The 21965-nt window shown below is 37.7% G+C and overlaps 1 protein-coding gene across 3 annotated transcripts; it reads left to right on the forward strand.

Moving 5' to 3' along the window:
• Nucleotides 1-1337: 1337 nt before the first annotated feature.
• On the forward strand, nucleotides 1338-21009 carry PRKG2 (protein kinase cGMP-dependent 2). 3 transcript variants are annotated; one of them, XM_042871045.1, is made up of 19 exons: nucleotides 1338-1407; nucleotides 1471-1846; nucleotides 5962-6128; nucleotides 7145-7258; nucleotides 9182-9287; nucleotides 10540-10603; nucleotides 11007-11084; nucleotides 12031-12125; nucleotides 13735-13803; nucleotides 14516-14614; nucleotides 15359-15509; nucleotides 16191-16327; nucleotides 16476-16565; nucleotides 17413-17554; nucleotides 18054-18217; nucleotides 18534-18656; nucleotides 18983-19045; nucleotides 19800-19866; nucleotides 20714-21009. In XM_042871045.1, the coding sequence occupies exons 1-19, from the start codon at nucleotides 1338-1340 to the stop codon at nucleotides 20807-20809; spliced, it is 2271 nt and encodes a 756-aa protein (XP_042726979.1). In that variant the 3' UTR covers nucleotides 20810-21009. The 3 variants fall into 3 exon arrangements, with proteins under 3 accessions (XP_042726979.1, XP_042726982.1, XP_042726983.1); XM_042871048.1 differs by having other exon boundaries at nucleotides 15362-15509; XM_042871049.1 differs by having other exon boundaries at nucleotides 15362-15425.
• The last annotated feature ends 956 nt before the right edge of the window (nucleotides 21010-21965 follow it).

Genomic DNA, 21965 nt, shown 5'->3' on the forward strand with positions numbered 1-21965 from the left:
GTGCCATAGGTCACTCCTCAGAGATAACTGATGTATTACCTTGATACATGCGTTGTTTGAATTCTGCTCTGTAGCACGGATCCATCAGTGGTGAACTTCGTGACGAGCTGAAGTGCCGGCTGCCAGGAGACACCAGGAAATCACAGCAGAAGGTGAGTGGTACACCATGTCACAGTGAGCACCCGGAGCCGAGAGGAGCAGAGACTGCTTGGAGGAGAACTGCATGTGAAACGTAAGTAATATTGTCTAATACTTCTGTCGCGACCTGTCAAAAGCAGCAAAGCAGGGCAGAACCGTATTGGAAGCCTTAACAGGCTTCACTGGGAGTCTGAGCTGGTGTTCAGGAACAGCAGCTCCGTGCAGTGCTAAGGCAATGCAGCCCTAAGCTCAATTCTTCTTTCCAAGTGGAGATCTTTTTAAGCTTGAACTGCATCAAAGCTGTAAACTGGCACTGTCGTAGTCCACAGATGAGATTTGTAGGCAGACATTGCTCTAAGACTCCTCTGACATAGGGTTAATTGAATGCTGGACACCCAAATGTAATCTGCTAGGTTTTTTTTTTCTTCTTCTTCTTTCTTTTTTTCTTCTCCAAATTATGAACATTAAATATAGTTTGCTCATCTTAAAGCAAATGATATGCCAAAGGGAAGAAGATATATCGCTTTGGAAACCTGTGGAGAGCAACTGGGTGCAGCAAATGTTTGGAGAGAAGTGTCCCCACAGTAATCCAAACACTGTCAGTAGATCCGACATTTGGAACAGCACATGAACCAAGTGGCCTATGTGATTTTTCTATAAGGATCTCCTTTTGAACACAGCTAGAGACAGTCAGATCCTTGCTCTAATCAGCATGGCAGTTTATATTTATGTTATTTATGGACATGCTTACAAAAAAATGTATCCTTTATGTCGGGTAGATGTGCACCCAGTGGTTGAGTTTGTGTGATCAATGACCTCAGTGGAGAAAAGAAGCAGTAGTGTTTTCATGTACTAAATTTCATTCTTCAGCAACAGAGCATGAACTTCTCTTCCCATTTTTTTTACTCTTGTTTTGTCTGTATTGGGTTGAGAGGAGCTTGCACATTTTTTCAGCTAACAAAAAGAATTTGCTGCCTTTTGCTTTCTATCCACCAACTCACCACCCTTTCTTTTCCCTGTATCCCTCACTTTCAGGACTGAAAAAGGTGAAATCAATCAACTAGTATAGTCAATTAAAATTTTGCTCCTAGCTAAATAGTTAGCATTTGTTTCCTACCATTCAACAGAGATATTTTCCTTCTGTACAGGCAACCAAGTAACACTGCAAATGTATTTTTGCACTTAGGTCATTGGACAAAATGGGGAATGCATCAATGAAACCCAAACATCTGAGGCAGCCAGACAGACACATAGCAAATCTAGCTCTTGGTTGTGCTAGCAACTATAAGTTTCTAACAGACCCTGGTTTGGGCATCCACGTCACTGGACAAGTTGATGTGCTTTGCAGCAGAGTGCTTGAACTGGAAAAGGAGCTCAGAAGAAAAGATGAAGAGTTGCAAGAGGGTCAAAGTCTTGTTGCTGAGCTTCAGGAGCAGCTGTCCGTGCAGACAAAAGTCATAGCAGAACTCACCAAGGAACTTCAGAACAAGTGCATACAGCTGAACAAGCTGCAGGATGTTATTAACACTCAAGGAGAACACTCTCTTCAGCCTTCTCCATTTAGAGTGACTCCAAAGAATCAAGTCTCTGCTGACAGGAGGAAAGGAGCTAAGGAGGGTGTATCTGCAGAGCCAACAACACAGCTCTATGATTCTGGCAAACAAGCTAGATTTTCCTTTGAAAAATCAAGAGTCAGAAAGGATTCCAGGTGAGCTCACTGTAGAATGGCTGTATGTTTGTGTTGCAAGGATGTAATTTCTGTCCCAATTATATTGTCTCTTCATGAGAGATCACAATCAAATCAAATCAGCCGTCTTTTTTCCTGTATAGGCTTTGTCACTGTGGTAGTTAGGTGCTAGCTAGATCTGTTTAACTTTTAACAAAGAATCATCTGTGTCTCAGACTTTAGATTGAGTTGTAGGTGGCCTCTGTATTTTAGCTTTTAGCCTCTTCATTACTATCAACCACGCAGAAACTAACTTTCAGGCCCAGGTTTGCCCACAGCTTACATTTTAAGCTCTGCTTTGGAGCACTGATGGGCAGAAGACTGGATGCCATCACATAGGTTCAGAACCTTGTTCTTGTGTTATGGGTGTCCTGAGAAAGAGCAGATGGCCTCAGCTAGAGTGCAGTGTGGGCATGACTCCTAGCTGTATACTAGTTTTGTCATCCATCTGGGCAGCCTGTTCTAGTGGTTGACAACCCTGAACATGGCAGAAGGGTTGAAACTGGATGATCATTGTGGTCCTTTTCAACCCAGGCCATTCTGTGTCTCTATGATTCTATGATCACAGTACCACTCCCTGTTGCAAAATATGACAAGATATTTTGTACAGCATGATTATCCTGTTAGTACTTCCTTCTGCCTTCCAGCTTCTGACAGTCATGGTTTAGGAACATATTCATACTTTTACCTCTCTGAATCCAATTACACTTCCAACCCCTGCAAAAGCCAAGAGAACCAGCAGTTGCAGCTCAACCTGGAGACAGTTCTCAGGCCAGTATCCTTAAACATACTTTACAGTTTTACCCTTCAGTTTAGGCAAATCCCAAGTATGCGACTGAACATGGTGATAGCCAGAATCTGTGAACTTCAGCTAGCAGCTCAAGTGTCTCAGTTTTGTGCATCTTCGTGATTTTGGGGCATTCATGGTACATGCACTGCTGTAGACATAAAAGCCATCCGGCTCAGTCAAGTTGTCATCCACTGCGCCCATCACTACATTCCATTTTCCCTCCAAATTAATATTTCATAATTTGATTCCAAAATAATCACTGTTACTGGTAAGGCTCCCAAAGATTTGTAACAATTTAAAATATTCTATTTCTGCATTTATTCTGAGCTTTATTGTCCTGGAAATAACTGTTTTAATATTCGCTGCTTCAGCATTAAGAACAGCCCACCATTCTCTTTCGTCTCCACTGTTTCCAGCTCTCCTGCTGTTCTGTTCACTTCCCTTCTATTCCCTTCTGTTCAGCACCTCCCAGTTTCTTTCATTTGCACTTCAGTTTTTATTGGAACTCTCATCCTCCACGAGGGCCACTAAACTTTCATTTGCTTGCTAACTATTGCCCTGAGTATAATTTTAGAGTGAAGCCAAATTCATTGTTTCATTATCAAGTGTTAGTAAGTGTTTCAATTTTGTTGCTGTAATTAGCATTAGAGAGTTTGCCATTAGAGAGCTGGTCATGCATTCTTTACAAAAGTTGCTTTGTAGTTTGTAGTACTAAGTTAAAAAAAAACCAAACAAACAAAACAAAACAAAACAAAAAAAAATCCACAAAGTTAAGAAGTTAAAAAAAAATCCCACAAACAAAACACAATAATTTTGGATGTGGACCATAAAGATCACCTTTTAAAGCTAGCTATTACTTGGCCATTGACGTAAGTCAGAGAAGATAGAATTAAAACAAAAAATATTACTTCTTGGGTGTCCTCTGTATTCAATAGATCATGCCAGAGATTAAATTACTTCTTCTTACATTATTAAGCTTAAATTCAACTTCTTATTCTAGCAATTGTTCTTAAATTACCAATGATCTTCCATAATTATTCATTTTCCTGCTCTAACTCTTGGTAAGACAAAAGGCAATATACCTGGGTTTTACTTGAAAGTGCGGGAGCATGCTCCAGCAGTCATAAGATAATTAAATAGCTGAATATGAACTTGTATTAATGGTGCTGTAGCAATAGTGTTGGTTGGTTGTTTTTTTTTTTTTTTTTTTTTTTTTTTTAACATTGTACTAATGCTGTAAAAACTCATTGCATAGTTCTCTGCTATTTATTGAACAGGGTTTTAAAGAGGATTCACCACTGGGAGTATTTCAATATAGATGCTTTAATGAAAGCTCTAGAAGCTTCAGATGATTCCTCATCTATAGACTATGAATGCATACTCTTGTATATATGCAGTCTTCTGAGCTAGTTGGATAAATCCATCCCAGCTTCCAAAAATGAGTGTGTTCTTTAAGGGAGATGGAGTATTGAAAAGTTTTAGCAAAGGTCTGTAGAATATACCCCTTGAGAGTGGTATTTGAAAGTTGATTACAGTCCAGCTATTTTTCAGTCTGAAAGTAATTCAACTTCTTACAATTTGCACAGCATTGCTAATTTAAATGTCTGATGACCTATGGTGCTTTTTCTCCACTTTTTTGTGTCCCTTCACAGTATGCTTCCATGATCAGTAGCATTTAAGCTGCTGATGTAAACTTTTTCCTCATTACAGCCTCAGGATTGTGACCTAAATGCTACTAGTCGTTATTGGGTGGAGAATAAAATTATTATTATTATTTGTCACTTAAAAAATACTTTTAGTTTCAGCCATTTCCAACATATGTCCAAAATCTCTCATCGCTAATAGAAAGACTGGTGGAGAGAAAGCATTTTGCCCTGAGGCATATGCTCTTAGCAAATCACAAAACTGGGGTGGGTGTGGGAAAGCTGAAAAAAAAACCAGTCAACAATGATGTATTGTGCTGGATGTATATGAAATGAGCAAACAACTGAGTCAAGAACCTGAGGCATGACTGTGATACTTCTAGGTCCTCACTGGACTTCCTGAAAGCAGCACCATCCTCTGTTTTGTATTTCTGGAAGCTTTAGTGCTTGTTCCTAAGTATCATTTCATGAGCCATTACTGCATTTTATTGTGGTGTAATGTGCATGATGCAGGCCAGGGTAAATGAAATAAGCAAAGCCATTTTTAGTTGGAAACAAAGTTAGAGGCTCTATTCCAATAACCGTATTGTCTTCAGAAAAAGCCATGTTATGATCTCTGTTTCTAAGCGATCTTTACCATAACTACTTGATTTTATTTTCTTTCTTCTTGTCATTACCATTACAGATTCACAGACATTATGTGGCGAGTAATGTGGTGAATGTACTTTCTTTTCATTCCCCATTTCCATGACAGTTCATTGCTGATTTCCCTCAGGAGACTTTGTACTTTCCCTGGTTTTGATGACTGATTTGCATTGTTTATACAAAGACAAACAAGAGGGGTTTGCTTGTAGAAAGCCATGAGGGTGCTGGTTTTGTTGGGCAGCTTGTCTACACATGCTGAACAGGAACAAGGGGACTTGAAGACATAATGTCACTTAAACTGGCAGTAAAAAGAGAACTGCTCATTTGGTCCATAGAGGCTTTCAGTGCCACATTTGCTTAATTGCTTTTGTTTCTGGCGTGGATTCAAGACACTATGCGGTATTTAGAGGCAGCCCTTGACCCAGAGCAATCAGAATGCATGGATTGCCTGGTGTGTACACAGAGCCAGCTCTGTCCCAGCTGGTTAGTCACTAGTGGTCAATTCAGGTAACGTTGATTTTCTGACATTCTCTCCTTAAAATCCAACCATTCCATTCTTCCACCAGCATAGCAAACCTACTGTTCTTGTCCTTGAAATCATTTCTAAATCAGCATTTCCTACTGCAGGAAGTGATGCAGAGACACTGTGTCAGGAAATATGAGCCAAGAATCAACCAGGACACAGTCCCACAAGGTCCAAATGGGTGAAACAGTAGGATGGTGATAACAACAACCATCAACAACCCCAGTCAAGGGGTTCAGTCAGGTCCAAGTTCCAGTCAGGATGCATGACCATGGTACTTCCAGTGTGGTGCTCAAATCCCTACAAAATCAAGAACAATGATGGCACTTCTTATGGGATTCCTTTAAGTTACAAGGATTATTACGTGCATCTGTGATACTGATCACGTTGTCAGTGTTAGAAATTAGAGGAAACATTTTGAGGAGAATGAATGCCTGATGAGTAATGTAACCCAGCTGGGCTTGATCTATCAAACTTCGCTTTTCATTGAAAACAGTGAGAAGAAACTCATCACAGACGCCCTGAATAAAAATCAGTTCTTGAAGAGACTGGAGCCTCAGCAGATCCGAGAGATGGTGGAATGTATGTATGAGAGGACTTTCCAGCAGGGGAGCTATGTCATCAGACAAGGAGAGCCAGGAAATCACATTTTTGTCCTCAAAGGTGAGTTCTGCTTGCTCATGCAATGTGTAGCTACCAGAATCAGGGAAGCAATTTAGAAATCTTTGCAGGAGACAGAAACATTGTTATTTGTACTCATACTGGCCCCACTGACGTCAATGCATGTTTCATCTGTGACTTTTGTTTCTTTTTAAATAGAACTAGAATTACAAGAATTATTAAGAATTAGAGTTCATGCTGCAGAGTACAGGCATATACTTGAAGAAAAGAACTGAACTTAAAGAGTTCAGGTTCGTGAAGACCTCCAGAGGAGGGCAACTACTAATTCTAATTAGAAATGGAAGGTTTAGTGTGAAAAATTGATGGTAGCTGTGCTTGAAAAGAAAATACATGGTGTAGAGAAGGAAAGAGGCAGGATTTGTGCAATCAGAATTTCTCCTGACACAGTAGAGCTTTCCTTAGGGACCAATAGGTATGTTGAAAAGAAGAGGTCCAAGATTTCAGGATGGGGTTTTTTGGGCCATAATAAAGAAATTCAGACTACCTTTTACTTGTGATAGATTGATGGTAAGGGTCAAGACCATTTTATCTAAGGATAAAGTTACTTGCTTCTCATCTTTCTGCCCTCTCCCTTACAGTTTGTGCATACACACGAATGTGTTTGCAAGAACAAACAAGCCTCATGAGGAATTCTTCTTTCATCACTGTTTTAATTTGTGTTTGTCTAAAATACATGAGGCTATCTCAACCACCGCAGACTGTTTTGTTGTAACAGAAGTTTATTTCATTGGGGTTTAGAATGACTCTTTTCCATAGCCTATTCATGGCGCTGAAAAGTTTCTCAACTCTCTTTCCCTTCCACATCCAAATCGTATATTAGCAAAACATCCGAAAGAGAAAGAAACCACTCTGATGGTTTGTACCTGTGTTTCAAGGCAGTGTCCCTATCCTTGTTTGACTTGAGAATGATGAAGCCAGAAATGCATTAATTTTTCTTCATTTCACTATGTGCAGTAGAGCTCAGATTTAATTCATGCTAGCCTGATGATTTTTGACAGAGGGCAGACTGGAAGTCTTCCAGCAGAATAAACTGCTCTCCTCCATACCTGTGTGGACAGCATTTGGTGAACTGGCCATTTTATACAACTGCACACGGACGGCTTCCGTGAAAGGTATGTAACATTTCTTACAGGAACATTGCTCAGAAAGAAGCCAGTAGGTACAACTGTGAGATTCTTGTTGTATCTTGATTGTCTTTGAAGTTGTCATTTAATAGATGTCTGCATTTCCTAAGTACCTATGCTAAGCTCATGTTTCCTTCTTTGAGTTTGTTCTTCCTGGGCAGTTGAACAATCCCCTGTCAGTAATGTATTTTATCTCTGGTATGATCTTTGATAAATGATCATGCGTCTCCGAAATATGCTTTTTAACCAAATCTGTACCCGATTAACAACTAAGGAAGGGTTATGTTTCAGTGTAGAATGATTTAGTAGCAGAGGTGATCATTAACTCTCAATGTTCATATTTCAAACACTGATTTTTAAGTGATCTCAGATCTATATGCTGTTATCTTTTTAATAAGGCAGAAAAAGCCTAATTTGAGAAGAAATAAAACTTGAAGGAATTAGTTGCTTTTGTATTTCTTTTAGTTCCATATCACTCAGTAAGTTACTGAGTCTCACCAAGGTCCATTTGTGTATGGCATTCAGGAGAAGAATGAGTTTGATAACAGTGAGGTAGTGGGAGAGATGATATTTCTCAGGGAGACATGCTGTTTCTCCAAGACAAATATTGACTCTTGCTTTGTGTTTACTGCCTAACCACCATAGAGTTCAGCGTTGCTGTGATGTAAGTATTCATCTTCTTGTGTAAGACTGGATAGTAACCCATCCAGTATCCCTGAATTCCTTTTCTAGCCTGCCATCTTAATTCTGTGACAGAGCAGTAAGTGAACAAATGTGGTTTTAATTCCCCATCCCCACTATTCCACTCTCCACTATCCTGCAAAAATAACTCATGTGGCAGCATATTTCTTTTCTTGTCTAAATCTTCAGCAACCTTGAACCATCAGTAAGCATGAAGAGTTTGTGTGTGCTTAAAAAAGGAGCAAAGGCACTAAAACAAGAAGCTGTTTGCTTTAAAAACTTCTGCTCTTTCTTCCTGTACCCAGTATAAGCACTAAATCATTGCTGACTCTGTAGATGGAGTAACCTCCTGTAATCTGTTTCTTTGTGGCTGCCTGATAAATAGAACAGTGTCCATAATGTGATTATTTTTCATCCTAGCATTTGAATGTTTCCTATTTTTCGTATTTGCCTTCTGTATAGCATTAGCATTGTAAAATAATGGTTCAGCATAGTAAGATGTCATGCTATTTGAGACTTTTGTTAACATTAATTGGTTTTGAGGTAGGATGAGAATTGCCCAATAGTTGAACAGAAATGGTGTATGAATAGCTAAAGTCTCTCCAGAACTCACTCCTCCCCACAAGCTTTCTCGTGTTTCTTGTATTGGAAGAAGAGCATCATGGTGCCACCACTGAGCACAAGTAGTAAATCCGTATGTGGAAACTCTAATTCCTTTATATCACAGAAGGAAAACTGCTGAATGTGATGCAGCATCTTTTATTTTTATTATTTTTTTAAAAAGCAAACACAATATTTTGCTCAAAAAAAAATTAAAAGTGCAATGGGGTCTGTCGTGTCAATGGTTGCACACAGAGGCCAGCCAATAGTTTACGTCTTTGATGATGGATCTTGTGCTTGCTTTCATATTTTGATTATGTTTCTAAAGGTAATTAGAAATCTGTAAGGTTTGTTTTTATTACCTTTTATTCCCATAGAAAAAAAGTCTTTTAGAGGAAGAAATATTTGAAGTTTATAGGATGGCATGAAATTCCATGTATTCTTTACCTGTTATTCCTACCTTATTGTGTATCTCAAAATCAATTATATGTTATCCCAATTAGAGATTGATTCAAATCATAGTATGCAGTACTATCTATCTCCTATCAAATCGTTAGGAATTCTTATGGATTTTTCTGTTTTTTTTTTTTTTTTTTTTTTTTTTTGTCTGTTTGTTTTGTTTTCTTAAAGCAATCACCAATGTTAAAACATGGGCACTGGACAGAGAAGTGTTTCAAAACATCATGAGAGTGACAGCACAGACAAGGCAAGAACAGTACAGAAACTTTCTTAGAAGGTAAACATCATGCATTTGAGTTTCTGAGCACTGGTTTGGGCTTTATGGTAAGATGCACAATAACGTTGTGCTTAATAACATTAAGAGCACCTTAATGCCTTTGCATTAGGCACTCAGTAACCTGAATACTGATCTCTTTCAATATTCTTTAGGATTCACAGAATCATTTTGTTCATTTTAATTGTCTTTTCCTGTATTGCATTAGGAAGTAGCAAGACCTGCTTGACAAAATGAATAATTTTAAGTAACTGAACAAATGTATAGGAAGGCTACATTGGCTTGAAGTCAAAACAATGTATTAAATAAAGAAAGTTAATGAAATCCTCTGACTAGAAGTTAATTTGCTGCTGGTGCAGATTAACTAATATATTCATCATCCCTTGGAGACTTGAATATGAGAAGTATGTGGCTCTCTTTATGAACTCTTTCCTACATATAGTATTGGGAATACTATAGAGGAGTGGAGTATTTTTCCATCCTGTAAGGGACTTAGAGATGAATTGTCCTTTTTTTCTCCAGAAAAGCGTGCTTCGAGTTTCCAAACCACAATTACCTGATTTCATCTTTTCCTTTTCTTCAACTTTTTTCCCTAAGCATGGCCATTCTGATATTGTTTCAGAGATCTCAGGCCTGACCATACATAGAATGTATTTTTGTGCATTTTTTTCTTGTCTCCATCTTTGATTTCTGTAAGTATTCCTATATTGAAGCCAGTAGTTGGAGAGCTACTTGCAGTCCTAACTTTCACAAACTCAGAACAAGAGGTTTTCTCACTCATAGCAGCAGGTTCACTAAGTCATCACTGACGCTGAATTTCTTTTAATGGCTGTAAATGTAATACTGTACTTTTTACCTTTGTCTGATTTTGTGGTCTCTGTAATGCATTTGGAAATACATGATTGGATTATTGTAATTTCTTGGTTCTAAATGGATGGGTCCTGAATGACAGAATTTTGAATTTAGAGCTTTTTCCCCAATCAAAATACAAAGTTGATTTACAAACTGATGAATGGTTGCCACGTTTCTCTAATTGTATAGGTTTTGCTTATCTAAAAAGTGAGATAAGAGTGCTTCAAGCTTCTAGATAGTGCATATTGTATATTGTGTATTTGGTTAAAAAAGAATCAGTTTAGATACAAATTGTGTTTGTGGCAATTGCTTGGATGAGAATAAGTCATAGTGTTTATCATAATATATACATATATATTTTTTTGCTTTGCATTTCCATTTTTTTTTTTTTTTCTTTTGATAGTGTGTCCCTCTTAAAAAACTTACCAGAAGACAAATTGACCAAAATCATGGACTGCCTGGAGGTGGTAAGATGCTGTTAGATTTATCCAAACAATGTTTGTAAGTTTTAAAAATAATGAAGAATGAAAAAAATAGAAATAAATACATAAATAAATAGGAAAGCTTTTCTGTTTTTTAACATGAGAATATTTTTGTATTGGTCAGAGTGGGATTCCAGGTTGGCAAGAAATAACAGCGGTGCTAATACGTTTGATGAAGCTGCATTTAGATGTGTTACAGATTGGCCACCATGCCAATTTTACATAGTAGAATATCTGCATGTTATTATGGGATGTGACTTGTGTTGTACACAGGAAAGTAGACAGCAGTAGCACATTCAGATATATTAAGAACTCTGCAAATAATCAGATTTTTCAAAGAGTCTGATGACATATCAAGCAATGTGGACTTCTCTTTTCCTCCCAACAGGAGTACTATGACAAAGGAGATTATGTTATTCGGGAAGGAGAAGAAGGAAATACCTTCTTTATAATAGCAAAAGGAAAGGTAAGATATAATAAAACAAACTAATTATGTATACAAACACTTCTATTGGTAAAGGATAACAGAGGACTCTAGAGAATCAAAGCTGGAGAATTTCGTCAATAAACTGCCAGGAGATTATGTTAGTTTTCCAAAGCATGTCTGCAACTGCAGATGTTTGCTGGTATGGGTGAGTTGAGTTTATTTGGGTTGGGTTTTTTATGACTGTAGTCACATCAGCAGTATGAATTGTCTCCAGTTTTGATAGTTAGTACATTGTTAGTACATTGCCAAAAAGCCCTTGAGAGACTGTTGCTTGCAACAAACCTTTCCTGAAGATCTGAAGGAGACCATTTTGCAATCCAGACACCTGTAGGAGCTGTGTATTACATATTCATTAAATTTATGCCTTGATTTTGTGAATCAGAAAACTAAATTGAAACAGTGAAATTCTTTTTGAGAATAAGTTTTCGTCCTTTATTTTTTAAAACAGGATGGATGTTAAAAAACGTGAAGTGTTACAAATCTTAAAATTCTTTCATAAATTCTCTGGTCTTATTTATTTGTAAAGGTGGAAAATATTAGTTGCTGTTCTACAGGCTGCTTATCTGAGAAGACAAGCTCATATGATATCTGCCTGTTGCATTGCCTGTCTTGAGAAACTGAAGCATTTTTTTCAGTTTTTTGTTTGTTTTTGAAGGGGATTTATTTTATTCTGTTTTAAAAGATATGAGGAGAAAATGTTGGAGAATGGGAAATACATTAATTTTTGCCATTTCCTAGTAAAATCTGGGAGGGACTGCAGGATGTTTGGTGGATAGGTTTAAGTTTTGAGAGGAAGTAGAAATTATGTTTATTTGTAACTTACTGCAATATCTTTGAGTTTTAGGTGTTTGTGAAATAAATAAGCCATTGGATGCTTTGATGGGATATTTCAATCTTCCTGAATTTTTGTTCCTGTGCTTTCCAGGTAAAGGTTACCCAGAGTACTGCAGATCACTCACAGCCTCAGCTGATTAAAAATCTGCATAAAGGAGATTACTTTGGAGAAAAGGCCCTCATTAGGTTAGTTCGCACTGATTCCTGATGTATCATATTTAAGTGATCTGTCACTGTGTGCCAGCTTATACATATCATGGTTGTTTCGAATATAATCCTTGTTTTAATTGTCATGTCAGCCAAGGAAGGCAATGGCTGAATTTGTCTTAATGTTTTGGTCTTTGCAGAAACAACTTTGACACTTACTCTGCCTCTTACTTTTGGTTTTCCCTATAAAAACCAAATGCTGGTCTTCTCTGTATATTTTTGCTTGTATTCCAGTAAAAGCAGTAATGAGAATTTGTTGCTACAACCTCTGGATGACCGCTAGCATGGATAAGCTCAATGATTACAGGAAAGAATCACTCTTTTTGTGCAAGTGCCCATGATAGTAAGAAAAAGTGAAAAGGAGTATACAGAATACATGACCTATGAGCCATGTACCTTTCTCCAGGAACATGTTTTCAGACTTTGTGTTCTCAGAAGGCCTTCATTTATTGTATCTGAACTTTACTGATACTACTGTTTTTCATGATGTTACAACCAATCTTTGGTAGAGTAGTTGACTTTTTGCTTCTGGGGATCTTTTCCTGGTAGAAGTTATGTGTTGGATTTGCCTAAGGAAGTTCCTGTGATCACTAATTTGATTTTAAGCCTGTGATAGATAGTGCTTGCAAAAAACGAATTTTTAAAAACCTAAGCATTAGAGAGCTACTTTTTGCTCAGTACCTCAAGCTCTCCCTTACTTTAATTTCTTTTCTATGCACCTTGTTGGCCTTCAGGGAAGTTGTAACACTCATATCTAACAGGTTACATTAAGACCTTGTAAGGTCTTTCTTCTGAGCAGCAAATTGGATGGGTAAATTTACATAGGATGTAAAATACTTTATACTAGGCTTTTCTATAACGTGTCAAATATGAAAAATGTACAATAAACTCCCAAATACGTATTGACATAAAACAACCACTGAAAAGTTGGGCAAAGAGAAGAAAACTGCACTTTTTTTTTTAGAGTTCTAGATTATTTTGTTGTTTTTTGTACGGGCAGTCTGTGTTTGATTTGGCAACAAACACTACCGTAAGTAATTTTAAGCTGCCTAAATGTGAAAGTAATTATCTCTTACCAAGACCTATAGTGATAGGGAATTGCAATATTTTCACAGAATCTGCTAAACAGCAACAACTAAAAAGATGATTAAGGTACTTACAAAACACTCAAATCATACATAGATTAGTTTCTGGGCACCTTTAAGGTCTTTTCTATGAATATTTATTCGGATGATTGAATTGAGAATGGTGTGAGGAATATTTTATCTCTGAGAATCACCTCTGAAATGAGTAGCAAATCTGCTGCAACGCTATTTACATATTTTGCTAATATTGAGAAGGTTGCTAAAGGGAATCAAGATCTGAACCTCAGTGAAATGAGAATATATTCTTTGCTAGATTGTCATACTGACTAGTAACATACTAGAACAATTCATTCGGTTCAGCAATACTAACTCAAATGCAGGCTGTGGAGGCCTTCCAGGAGTTTCACCTTAAGCAGCTGTGATCCTCCAAGAGTAAGTACAGTGTAGAATACTTTTAGGATTTGGCATTCTTCTGAATTCTTCTAATTTCTGTCATTTCTTAGTGATGATGTCAGATCAGCAAATGTTATTGCGGATGAATATGACGTGGAGTGCCTCGTAATAGATAGAGAGTAAGTATTATGCTGTGCCTTAAGGAAAGACTTGCATTCTTTTTCAGTTGGTCAACAACAAGAGGTGACTACAGTGTAGGCGCAGTCACAGTGTTTTCTTAAGTGAATACTGGGTGCGTGATTATCCTTTTGGTGTAGTGATTTTTCTTTATGCTTTAGTCAGACATCTAATGAAAAGAGGCTCGATGGAAGGCACAGGGGCACGGATGTTTGAGAGCAGTTTATTCCTTTCTTTCTCTCCTTGTGCTGATGATGTTTCACATTGTTAAATACTGTTCCTTGGCTCAGGGAACAACAAAAAGCCCATGCATGTCCTTGTTTAGGGGATATTCATTTGTCAAGGAGGCCGTGCAGCCAAATTGCTGATTTTGTCCACCAGAGGCCAGCTGCATGCTTCCTAAAGTGGGAAAAAAAAAAAAAGAAAAAAAAAAAAGGAACAGTTAGAGGATGAAAGGAAGAGAATTAGCAGAAATAACCCAACTTTCTCGGTGTTCATTCTCTGAGTTATTTCAGTATAACAGGAAATGAGGAGACTGGGCATTCTGACAAACCAGGTTTGATATTTCAGCAGGTTAGCAGCTAGTCAAAGCTCTGAAAATGTATACCAGCTAAGCAACAGTACATAAAACCCTGATGCAGCAATATGAATTTTGGTTTCTCTCTCTTCTCGTAATATGTATGGTAGTTTATGCTGTTTCCTTGATGATTTTAGGACATTTAATCAAACTGTTGGAACTTATGAGGAGTTACAAACCTACCTTGAAGGTTATGTGGCTAATCTGGCCAGGGCTGATGAGAAGCGACATGCGAAGTAAGTCAGATCCTTTGTTTGGAGTATTACTGATAGATAATCACAAAAAGAGAGAGATACATCAGTAAAATCATGGATGGTGGTTGATGGAGATCATTTGGGAATGATTGGAATCACTAGAATAGAACTATCTGGGTATGCTGCTTATGGAGTCCAAGGACTTTTCTGAAAATTAGAATACAGAGAATCTCAGTGCATTTACTTGCAACCAGGTGCTCACTCTGTCCAAGAAAACTGAACACAGAGAAGCAGTGAAATTGTGCTTGTGTGATGTACTTTTTTTTTGCATTCTCATGATTCCTTGACCACTAAAGCCACTAAAGGTCAGCTTCAGCTTGTGAAGCTGTTAATAAACCACATAATTGTGGTTCTATTGCAGTGGCTACACAGCCCTGCAGAAACTTTTTCTCCAATGTGAGTGCCCAAAGTTTGTTGGCTGACTCCTTCATTAGGGACCTCATCACGAATCAGCTCAAGTTTTAACCTGACGTTAACACTTAACATTGTTAGTACTTGATTAATTTCAGAAGGATTTCACTTTCAATTTACTTTTAAATGTTGTCCAGAAATAAAGTGGTTCTGCACAGAATAAATGAAGATAATGTTAGGGAGAGGAAGGCTTTCCTTTTCCCTTTTTTTCTTTTTTCCTCTGTTTTCCATTTCCTCTTTATAGGATTATTAGAGTCCTGTGATATGTTTTGCTGGCAAGGAAATTACTAACCTATGGTAATTGTCTTAATGCAGAAGAAGATCCTTCTGTGGACAGTCAACCAAAGAGGTGTCTTTGGAGATGATACAACTGAAGGAGAAAGTAGCCCAGTTCCCTTCTTCCCCATTCCAGAATTTAGAAGTTGTCACAACTCTCGGTGTTGGTGGGTTCGGAAGGGTTGAGCTTGTAAGAGTTTGTTTTAAACATATTTACATAGCTCTCGGTCTTAAATCAAATCTTTGTCATAATTAAGCCATTAATTGCTTTATTCTGAGCCATGCTTCACAAACCAGATTTCCATACTGGTTTATTGCCAGTTTGGGAATTCTACAGCATCACCTGGAAAATAAACAAAAATTAAATTTTCAGCCAGCTGTAAATGGCTACTACTTGGAATTTCTGGGAGCCCTGGTTTAACTTCTTTTTTTTTTTTTTTTTTTACATTTTTTACATTTTGGACAGTATTTCAGTGTAATGTGAAGTCATTTGTAAACATTCTTCACAAACAGACTCTGCGTTTTGTTGATTTGTGTTGTACTGTTGTTCAGTGATTTTAAAGTGAAATTATGTCTCATTGTGGTAAAGTAGCTGTAGGATAAATAATCTGTTAAAACTGATGCTGTTTGGTGTATGTAAAATGGGTGAAGAGAACATTTCATTTTTCAAGTAAAGACTGGGATCCCAAAAAATGTGATGATTGTCTTAAAATCATACTGAGTAGCTGTGCAGAAAATCTGAAATCTCCCCTTTGCTACAGTCATCAGTTTCAATGCTGTGCTGTGTTGAAAGAGAAGGCTTATCTATTGAGAACAGATGGGCAAACCTTTTTTTCTTTATCCTGTATGTACTCATTATTTTTATTCACAGGTTAAGGTAAAAAATGAGAACGTGGCATTTGCTATGAAGTGTATAAAGAAGAAACATGTAGTGGACACCAAACAACAAGAGCATATATATTCTGAAAAGAAAATCCTGGAGCAGATATGTTCTCCTTTCATTGTGAAGTAAGTTGACTGTAAGATTTCCTTAAATCTGACCCACCGGTCAGCATTAAGAATGAAGTTTTTGGCGTAAATGAGTGCTGGAGAAAAGGCATTGTGAATCTTGCATCTCATCTGGCACATCCTAAATAGCTGCTGTTTGCCTCCACAGACTGTATCGCACATTTAAGGATAATAAGTACGTGTACATGCTGCTGGAGGCTTGCCTTGGTGGGGAGCTGTGGAGCTTGCTGAGAGACAGGTAAGCTTCATGTACAAGAGTAACTTTATATACAAATAGAGAGGGATGCGTGGAATATGGGGAAGGGAGTGAGTGAAGTTTGTTCTGAGATAAGACTGCATTATCAGGTAACTAGCAGTAGAGCAGTTTCGGAAAAATCGTCAAGAAAATATGACCTGGATTAATTCATTTATACAAGCAGGCAGATGCAGATGCTGCAAGGAAGTTAGGAGAGATTGTCTCTCCTGCCTTTTTCCTCATATACAGAGATATAAAATCCAATCTGTCACCATGGGACAACAAAATCAGGCAAGAAATATGATCATAATTTGGTTGAAGGTACTTTTGAATAAACAATACTATTGTCCTAACACAACGCATGATTTATATTGCACTTGGAAGTGCAGTCCTTCAAAGGAAACACAAGTGATCTTGTTTCCTTTTGTTTAACAGAAAGCTTTTAAGGCAAATTTGTTAGAGAGAGGTTGTGCTCTGAAATACCACATGGCATTTTTTCTTAGTTCTCAATTTTTTCTTTTAAACTGTGCTGTCATTTGGCTCTGTTATTATTCAGTGGCTACATTTCACAGTCAGTGGATATTGTTATGCATTTAAGCCTGTCTAGACTTTTATATTTGCAGTGGGAGATGATGTATCAATGAAAATATTCAAAACAGGCTAAGTGACATACAAGATCCAATGATTCAAACACTGTCCCATGAAAAGATTCATTTTCAACCACAAGTGACATTCTGAACACCAGTGCAAAAGCAGTTGTTAGCATTCTGGGTGTTACATGCTATCTGGCTAATGAGTGAGGTACTTTTAGAAGTTGATTTTGTCTGCATGGATAATGATTTTCTTTCAGAGGCAGCTTTGATGAACCCACTACAAAGTTCTGTGTTGGATGTGTGACAGAGGCTTTGGACTATCTACATCACATAGAAATTGTCTACCGAGACTTGAAGCCAGAAAACTTAATTTTGGATGCTGAAGGATATATAAAATTGGTAAGATGCACTGTTATCTTGTTGTACCCAGGTGCTGTTAATGTAAAGGCAGGATCCACACTTCCAGGTGCAACCTCAAGTAGTCACGGGCTCTACATTATTTCAGTTGAGAGGGAACACAACAAACAGCTCTTGCCTGATTGGACTGACATTAAAAGTAGAAGTACAGTGCTCTTTAGAGAGCTTCAGACATCTGTTCAGAGGATTATAAGCAACCCACCTTTTTCCGTGGGTTATAAGTCTTGTGTCCTCAAGAAAAGCATGGGTTGTTCTACCCAGAAGGAAAATCATTTGGGAAATTACTCATGAGAACAAATGGGATTATCCTATAGCATTCAGTGATCCAGTAGCATTACTTCTTTCTCCTTCACAACAACACTGTAATTGTTTAGCTATAAACTGCTGACTGTGAGATCTCTGCAGGAGGTGTGGAAGCAGTGAAGACCCTAAAGCTTCCCAGTAACCTCTTCGTTATGCAGCATCTATTGGTTTTGATCAGGTTGATTTTGGATTTGCAAAAAAGATCGGATCAGGGCAGAAAACCTGGACGTTCTGTGGAACCCCTGAGTATGTTGCTCCAGAAGTCATCCTGAGTAAGGGCCATGACTTCAGTGTGGATTTTTGGTCCCTTGGGATTCTTGTGTATGAACTCCTTACTGGCAGGTAAGTGCCCCCTACTCCAAGTTCTTTCTCCATTTATTTTCTTTCTAAGAAGGTTGTTTGTAAAATAAACACCTTGTTATTCTTCTCAGAGTAAATAGGAATGACTTGCAAAATGGTATGTCTTCTTGTCTCTTATACACAAGTGATCATGCAGTATCCTTGATTCCTACAGGCAGTTTCTCAGTTTCACACCTTTCAGGCATTTCAAACAGGCTGAAACACAGGTTGTCGAAGCAGGAAAATGGCTGGGTTTTTTCCGTGTTCTCAAATATTTGCTCTGAGCCATTCCATACAACAATGTGCTTTCTTTTTCCAGCCCACCATTCTCTGGGGCTGATCAGATGACAACATATAATTTGATTCTAAAAGGCATTGAAAAACTGGATTTTCCTAGAACAATAACAAGGCGGCCTGAGGATTTGATCCGCAGACTCTGCAGGTAGGATTGATGCTTTGTGACAGAGCCTGAGTATAGACAGGTTCAGCTATTTAAGATAAAGATCAGACTGCTAAGTTCCTTTCAACTTCATTTAGCTACTCCTCACAGCACTGTGACGTGGTCATGGCTTCCTGGAACATTTTACCATACTCAGAAGAAAGGAGCAGGGAGTAACTTCTTTGTCTCTCAATGTAACTACATTTTGTATGCAAGCTTCCTCCTTGCAGAACTGTTCAGTGCAAGCAGTTAGGGCATATAAATGCTCTTACCCAAAAATAAGAATGTTTTTTCAATCGTTATGGTTTTTTTTTTCTTTCTTTTTAAAGGCAGAACCCGACAGAAAGATTAGGCAATCTGAGGAATGGGATTAATGACATTAAGAAGCACAGGTAAGTGAAAGAGGCTGCCATGAAGAAAAAGTGCTTCTCAATTGGAAAATACATTTAATATTTTAGAGCTCAGTTCAGAATCTTGCAAGGCTCCAGGCACTTCCAGGGAGTTTGCAAAGGAGATATTCCTGTGCATATCTATGCTACAACAGCAGGCAACACTATAAACAAAAAATCAGCTAGAAACACCCTGGTTACTGTTTTGTTTGTTTGTTTGTCACAGGTTAGTGACATCAAAGTTGGATTAGGTTAATTAGTGAGAAGTCAGTGCCTGTAGAATTCATGTCTGCCCTTTTAGACCTTCTGACTCTTTGATCTAAAACCAAACAGTTATTTTTTAAGAGCAGGACTTAAGAGTGTTAGCTTTATATCCTCTTCCTTTTAATGAAGAAAGTCCACAGGATTAGACATTTCCTGCTTTTTTTTTTTCATCTGAGTGATTTCTAAGCCCTGCAGTTTGTGCCTGAGAAAAGAAGTGCTTCGACTCTTCTATGAGTGTCTATTTTCTCATGTCCTTAAAAGGATGCTGAATTCCACAGGGCATGCACATCTTTGCATGGCTGTACTTACAGCAATCCTCAAGTTTCCCCCTTCTCACAACCTTGTGGCCACGTGGGCAGTTGTCATGTAAAATGGTTTAGAACCCTTGCTTGCATGTGTTTAAGTTTTTAACAATATCATCCTTCTAACAGAAGCAAACAGGCTTCTTTTTCTTGATCTCTGTCTCTATAATCTCCCATTTCTTTTTGATCAGGTGGTTGAATGGTTTTAACTGGGATGGTCTGAAATTGAGGAAATTAGCATCACCTTTAAAAAGAGAGGTATTGGCTTTGGTGTTCAATTTCATAAGGCTTTACTAACACAATTGTGAAGTGTTTCTCTGCAGAGAAACAGCAGAGGACAAGTACAAAATTTCCTAGAGATGGACATACATTATTATAACTCTCCAGTTCACTGAAAATTGAAGGAAGAAAGGATATATCCAGGCAACACTTAAATTCAATTAGATAAATGAAATGCTATTCTGCCTGTGTATTTTACATTAGATTTTTATCATTATTAGATTAAATGATGATGATTTATTGATGAATAGTGAAAAAAAATGTACTTTCTGAGATGGGTGTATTATTAAGATGCACTGTCTCATGACTGTGCACAATACAAACGTGTACTTTATGCTATGACAGCACATCATTGAAGAAGATTTGTACTTTAAATGGCCCATTTATCTTTTGGTGTGATATGAAAGTAGATTGAGTGTAGATACTCTGAAACTCACTTTGGGTTAAACTTAATAACTCTGGGATCTAACTTTGAGAAGTCACCTCATGGGTGTAGGTGTGATCTTAAACAAATTTGAATCAAAGCTTTACCTAGTGTGGCCCAGTCTTATTAACTTTAGAGAGCTTTGGGTGACATCTAGGATTTTGTAGTATTGGGGGAATGTTTTTGTATCAGAAGGCTAATGGCTTTACGCTGTTGTACAAGTTAATTGCTTTTACTTTAGCTTTTAAAGAATACAGAATTTCACCCATTGAAAGAAAGGATCCATATCATGTTGGCCTTTCATTCCTACACTGGTAGCAGTATAAATGATGTCTAATGAACAGAGAGTATTTCAAAAATTAACTTCTGAAATAACCATCTGTTTTATTTTTAATGACACAGTTATCTGGACCAACCGACTACAGCTACTTTGACAGCTATCCACCTGAAGAGGGAATGCCTCCAGACGAACTTTCTGGTTGGGACAAGGATTTCTGACACTTTTTTCTTCCAGGACATCTATAGAGACTCATGGGCATCAGTTATAAAGCCGTTCTTGTGTTTCTTGCTTAAAACCAAAGTACATGATGTTATTGAAAAATGTTATGCTCTTTGGAGAATAGAAGACAGTACAGCAACCAGAACTTGTTTGGATATTGCACCAAATTCTGTGTGTATCTCCTTATAACAAAAGCATGCAGATGCAACCTGAATCTTTTTTGAATACGCAATATCTCTATGAGCATTTTCTGACACTACGGATGGGATGCATGGTTTTGCCATTGGGAATTTTACTAGCATATTTTGATATCAACAAGGTTGCTCCATGTCTTTATTTTGAACAGAGAGAATGAAGATTATGGGCCCATAACTTTGTGGAATTTGTCAATACCTGACACTACAGGCATTTATTTTTCATTTTATAATGAGTCTACTGTGTGTTTTGCTCTTTCCAGTAATGGGCAGTCCTGCATTGATCCAGAAGCATGTAGAAGACTTTTTCTACAAGACTGATTTGACTTGATGCTGCAGCTTAAAGGGTATCAGTGTGGAAACTGCCTCTCTATCTGTTTAGTTCTGCACCAGGGTGATTATGTGGAACATGGTACAACAGGTCAAATGGAAATCCAGCTGGGAACTAGGTAAATGCATAATAGATTTTTCCTGGAGAAGCAGACTGGTATAACTGCTTCAAAGAACTATGTCTGCATCTTAAAATGTTGTGCTTTTATGTAGCGTGAAGCTAAAATAGATAGAAAAAAAGTATTTATCTTGCAAGAAGAAATATGTAAGTACAGAATATTTTGTCCTTCAAATATATTTTCAATGATATTTTTATTTCATTGGTATTTTGCTGTAATTATGAAATTTGCTGAAACATCAATGCTAAAACTCACACTCATTTTGATGTCCCACTTGCTATCATGAGATATGGATACATATGGGTGGTAGGCGTAAATGAAAAAAGGACAGCTGCTGACTTGGTGTTTCCCAGTGAACTAATATCCCAGATGAGCTTTACAATCTCCTTGCAGGTTTTCAGGACATGATCAGGCAGAGACTTGAGCAAGTCAATTTGGACTCAGTGTTGACACTTCTCTGAGTTGGAATGGAGACCTCCCATGATCCTGTGACCCCAGGAATTAATTTATCG

Source organism: Lagopus leucura, unplaced genomic scaffold (genome assembly GCF_019238085.1).
Source record: "Lagopus leucura isolate 7727_CA_CO unplaced genomic scaffold, USGS_WTPT01 Super-Scaffold_100004, whole genome shotgun sequence".
In the NCBI taxonomy this organism is placed as follows: domain Eukaryota; kingdom Metazoa; phylum Chordata; class Aves; order Galliformes; family Phasianidae; genus Lagopus; species Lagopus leucura.

Coding starts and splice junctions, on each gene's coding strand:
- PRKG2 (XM_042871045.1), top strand. CDS start 1,338: ATGGGGAATGCATCAATGAAACCCAAACATCTGAGGCAGCCAGACAGA. Junction 14,615..15,358: donor GATGAGAAGCGACATGCGAA/GTAAGTCAGATC, acceptor GTCTTAATGCAG/AAGAAGATCCTTCTGTGGAC. Junction 17,555..18,053: donor CTGAAGGATATATAAAATTG/GTAAGATGCACT, acceptor GGTTTTGATCAG/GTTGATTTTGGATTTGCAAA.